Below are 4,836 nucleotides of genomic sequence, written 5' to 3'. Positions count from 1 at the left end.
TGCACACAAGAAGTAACCTTGTCGCTACCATTACATCAAATACTAGTTTGTCTGAAAACATCATAGGAAGAGCATGATAGTTTTTGTTACATATGCTAATAAATTCTGATTTACAGATACTTATACGAGATTGCATTTCCACAATTACCCCATTATACTCTGATAATACACTTAAAATCTTGTGACTACATATTTAAATTCCAAACTTTTGTAGCATCAATCGGTTTCTTCACGAGCAATTTGTATCGTAACTTGCAAGCCCCAACAACTCCGGGCCTTCGAGACGAGGGTTTTCCTCGAAGCTATACGATTTGGAACAATATTTAAGATCAGTCACTTTTTGCATACAGGGAAAACAAAAATAAACAAATGGCATAGTTCCATAAAAGTCAAAGCATCTTCACATGGAGGTCCCACCAAAGCAAAAAACACAAGAATAGAAAGGATTTTAATCTATGCTAATTGGACTCGGGGATCAGTATCCGACACAGGTATGGTAAGATTTTTCCAAGTTTTACATATTTGGAGGATCCTTGGAAATCTACCCCCATATCCATAAGTGTCGGAATTGGGTACCTTAAGAAGAATGAACAGTTCAAGCAACATAGTTTTCAATGGGGCATGTTTTAAAAACCTTGAGTACGGGATGAAATATGAAACGGTGCACAATTGGGAAGATATGTCGATACCAAGGTATAGTTTATGCAAATGAAATGAAGTAGTATCAAGACTAGCAAGCAAGGTGCCTCAAAGATAAATAATTGGCACCATAACATGCAGATACTTCCAACATCATCGTAAACAATCACCATCAGTAACTTGATCGAAAATATTAAAGCAAATAAAAGAAACAACGGTGAACTTACTTGCTCAAAGGAATGTGCTCAAATGGACCACTGGTAGGAATTGTTCCACACAAATCATTGTTTGAGACGTCACTGGAAGAAAAGAGGTAAATGTTTCGATAACCGTGATCTTTAATGCTTTGCAAAACAACACCAGAGAATTGTATTTTGGAAATAAACTATTTGAAAAATTGCAAGACTCACACAACTTTGAGGCTTGAAATACCAACAAGCTCCCTAGGGATAGGTCCAGTTAACCTGTTGTCATTAAGCCGCCTGTAACATGAAACAACAATGAGAGAGAGATTAGCTTTTATATATTTCCGGTACAAAGTAGGCCAAGGTCTAAGGGACACTAGGTAAGGGAAATTTACAAGTGTTGAGGATCGAACTCCTAAGAGAGAAAGGTGAACCATTTTGGCTAAGCCAAGGTTTAAAGACAAATGATCAGATGTTACAACAATACATAAACTAATCCTAAGAGAATAATAAATTAGAAATGACTAGCATTCCAGTTTGTGAAATGAGAATTAACTGGGAACGGCGTAATCACGGTGGCACATAAAAAACTAGGAGCTCGTAGCTTAGGTAAGCCCCAAATAATCTACTATTAATTCATCATTGGTTTTTCAAGTGAAGCTGAGAAGGGAAGACAACCGAGAGAAATAAAGCTTCATGATAGTCCAATCATGCATGAAGAGACAAACATTGAACTTGAACACTCACAAGAATACAAGAGACTTAAGTTTCCCAAGTGAAGGAGGAATGGTGCCGGAGATGTTGTTGTTATATAAGTCCAAACTGATAAGGCTCTTCAAGTTGCCAAGCTCGGTAGGGATGGTTCCTTGAATGTTATTTTTGTAAAGCTCCCTGCATGATAGAAAAAAAAAAAAGAGTCCAAAATGAATAACAATGCTTGAATACCAACAGCTGTATCCCGTAAATGTCGGAAACCCCAAAATGCCACTATTAAGGGTGAGCAAGAAATAAGTTCAAGAGAAAAGAAGCAGAACATACAGATACTGCAAATGCTCAAGCTTCCCGAGCTCTGGTACCAAATGTCCAGATAGGTTTGAATTACCTAAATCCCTGTACAAAAAAGGGGGGAAAGAAACCATAAGCGATTTACCATTGAAAAATCATCAGAATACTACTTACCAATTTGGAAACTACAACTAAGATCATATAATCAAAACCATCAAGCACCTACCATTTTTATGTCAAAAAATTATAAACATATTCTTCTAAAAAAACAAGTAAACCATAAGCACATCAAGAAAAACCTGAAATTTCAACAGAAAACAAAAACTCCAATACAACCCAATGCTTAAAATGGAGATAATACATAAACATTTCTTATTGACAGAGTCAATTCTCCAGCTTTTTTCGACTCGAACACACCTATGCCAAAGAAATGCTAAAGTAGTTCAGCTTATAACAGCCTAAACATGATAATTCTTGCATCCAAGACACGAATCCTCAATAGAAAAAAGCATTAAAACACTATTTTAGAACCTATAACATTACCAAAAACTTCTATAAATAGTGTTATTATCCCAACTCTATCATTAATCCAGATTGAACTATTTTTACCACCATATTTGCCCTTGTTCAATAACTGCTCATGAGCAAAATATAAACTCATATACAATCCAACAGTTCTTCACTGAATTCACCCACTTTTTTCCCCCACCATAACATTGCCATAAGCCCACCAAAATAAAATCTACAATCCCAGGTAATCTCACAGTTTCACAGTGAAATTGTAACCATCATTTCTTCCATATAAAAAGGGGTAAAAAGCCAAACGATAAATTAAATTAAATAAACTAAAACCCAATTTAAGCAACGAGTTTTACTACCATCAAACAATGAAACTAAGCCCTCTCCAGCCAAAAAATGAAAATAAAAAGAAAACCCATATAAATAAATGAACCCAAAATCAAAACATTGTAGATCTTCAAAAAGAACAAAGAAGGGAAATGGGCATACACTCTAGTGACTCGATTATCTTGATTGCAAGTGATGTGGAACCAAGTACAAGGGTTAACAAGGGTGGGATCCCAGCTCTGCAGCACGTTATCCGGATCCGATAGGCTTCTCCTCAAAGTATAAAGAGCATCGCCTTCTGAGTTTCCCAAAACGGAAGGAAATAGAGTTAGGGCTACGTAAAAAGCCCATACCCAGATCGGTGCCGCCATGGGTGATGATAGTTGCAGCTGCTCTGTTAGAAATTAGGTTTTTATGCTTTGAAAAAAGAACCCAGAGTAAAGAAGGAACAATAGAAAAAAAAAAAAAAAAGCTAGCTTTTTTAGCACTTTTTTTTCTTCTTTAAGATTCTATTACTTTACTTGTATCAAAATTTCTAAAGTAGAATCGGCTTTGGAAATGGCAGCGAAAAACATGGAACTCTTTTGCTTTTTCTGGGTTTTTATGTTAAGAGAAAGGAAAATTGAATTTCATGTGAATTTATGGGGAAAAAAAAAACCTTCGACCTTGGTCTTTGGTTTGGGTTGACTGATTAATTTAATTATTGAAATTTTTTTGTTCAATAATTATTGAATTTAAACAGTATAAAATTTATTTACGAATAATTTAATCTTAGCTCGATTAACATTGGTATTTTAAGAAATGTATCGAGTGCCGTAACTAATCGAGTAGTTTTAAAAACATGTGTACAAACTCGTAACGAGGGATATGACATTGCTCATGGAGTTCTGAACTAGCTATTACTTGTGAAGTATAGAAGGCAATCAAATTTGAATTCGAAGCAATGGATACTTTGTAATTCAATAATTAATGTCAATGTAGGAATGTATGAGTTTGAATGTACTGAAGGCTGAAGCGCATTATTCTTCTATTTATGGGTTGAAAAAGGGCTATGAGTAGTTAGGTATTGTGCCAAAAAGAACAAATATGATCAGAATTTATAATGAGATTATTCAAAAAAATTATTGTGTACTACTAAATTTATTAATTTTTTAATAAAAATAAAAGCAGTAAATTTTTTTTAAAATTTTATGTGACAAATGTACAATATTTATTTGTTATTTTAAATAATACTCATAAAATTTAATATAACCGTATTAAACCAATAATAATTTTATATGATAATAGAATCTTTAAGTTATATAAAAATAAACTTGAGATCATTTTAACATAACAATTAAAAATGTTAGTAATTTAGACATACTAATAATTATAAAAATTTAGTGCAGTGGGTAGACTAAAACCATAGTTAAATGTTTATATATTTTAGAGATAAAGCAATATTTAATCCTAAATTTTAGGGTTTTTTAATTTTGGTCTATATGATAACATCATAAAAAATTATAATTTTATTTAAAAATGTGATGACTTGGGATAATCTAAAAGCGTCATTTCATCGTATAGATCAAATTTTAGAAAGTTGTCGATTTTCAAGACTAACATGAAAAAGAAAACAACAATAAGTTGGAAAAATTGTCAAATGTAGGACTAAATGTTGACTTTTGAAATTTCAGCCCCCAAACAACCGATAGCCTGTAAATTTAAGTTAAATATTGTTATTTCTAAAATCTTATGTGGCAAATATATTAACAGATGTGTAAGTGACATGTCAGCTTGATGTTTTCACATAATATCATAGGAAAAACAATTCATTTTAGTTAATGGATTTAACTGCTAACGCTTTTGAATCTAAACTAAATTTCAAAATATATAAACTAAAAATGATCAAATTAGAGAACAACTACTAAATCTATGACTTAGGCATAGTACGAGATTAACAACAAAATTTGACCTAACAAATTTAATTGTTACCATTTGTTTTAAGACCAATATTTTAAATTCAAACGATAAAAACTAAAATTGACGGAATTAAAGTATAAAAACTAAATCTGTAACTTACTCAAAGTGTCGTGGGTTGCGCATGGGAACCTGCAACCAAGACGAACTTGTGCTATCTATCGCATTCGAAGGAGGTCATTCGGCCCAATCAGACAAGTCTATT

The 4,836-nt window shown here is 32.8% G+C and overlaps 1 protein-coding gene across 1 annotated transcript; it reads right to left on the bottom strand.

Annotated features, from left to right (window-relative positions):
* On the bottom strand, nucleotides 1-3,350 carry LOC108480242 (leucine-rich repeat protein 1). The gene is made up of 6 exons (XM_017783156.2): nucleotides 2,838-3,350; nucleotides 1,863-1,934; nucleotides 1,572-1,715; nucleotides 1,050-1,121; nucleotides 867-938; nucleotides 1-302 (listed from the first exon to the last, which is right to left on the bottom strand). Exons 1-6 carry the CDS (start codon nucleotides 3,044-3,046, stop codon nucleotides 230-232), a joined length of 642 nt encoding a protein of 213 aa, XP_017638645.1. The 5' UTR covers nucleotides 3,047-3,350; the 3' UTR covers nucleotides 1-229.
* Nucleotides 3,351-4,836: the final 1,486 nt, after the last annotated feature.

This window comes from Gossypium arboreum, chromosome 1 (assembly GCF_025698485.1).
Source record: "Gossypium arboreum isolate Shixiya-1 chromosome 1, ASM2569848v2, whole genome shotgun sequence".
In the NCBI taxonomy this organism is placed as follows: Eukaryota; Viridiplantae; Streptophyta; class Magnoliopsida; order Malvales; family Malvaceae; genus Gossypium; species Gossypium arboreum.
Note: the sequence above shows the minus strand (reverse complement) of the source record. Positions and strands in the feature narration are given on the sequence as shown.

Coding starts and splice junctions, on each gene's coding strand:
- LOC108480242 (XM_017783156.2), bottom strand. CDS start 3,046: ATGGCGGCACCGATCTGGGTATGGGCTTTTTACGTAGCCCTAACTCTA. Junction 1,935..2,837: donor GATAATCGAGTCACTAGAGT/GTATGCCCATTT, acceptor TTTTTTGTACAG/GGATTTAGGTAATTCAAACC. Junction 303..866: donor GAGCACATTCCTTTGAGCAA/GTAAGTTCACCG, acceptor CAAATCGTATAG/CTTCGAGGAAAACCCTCGTC.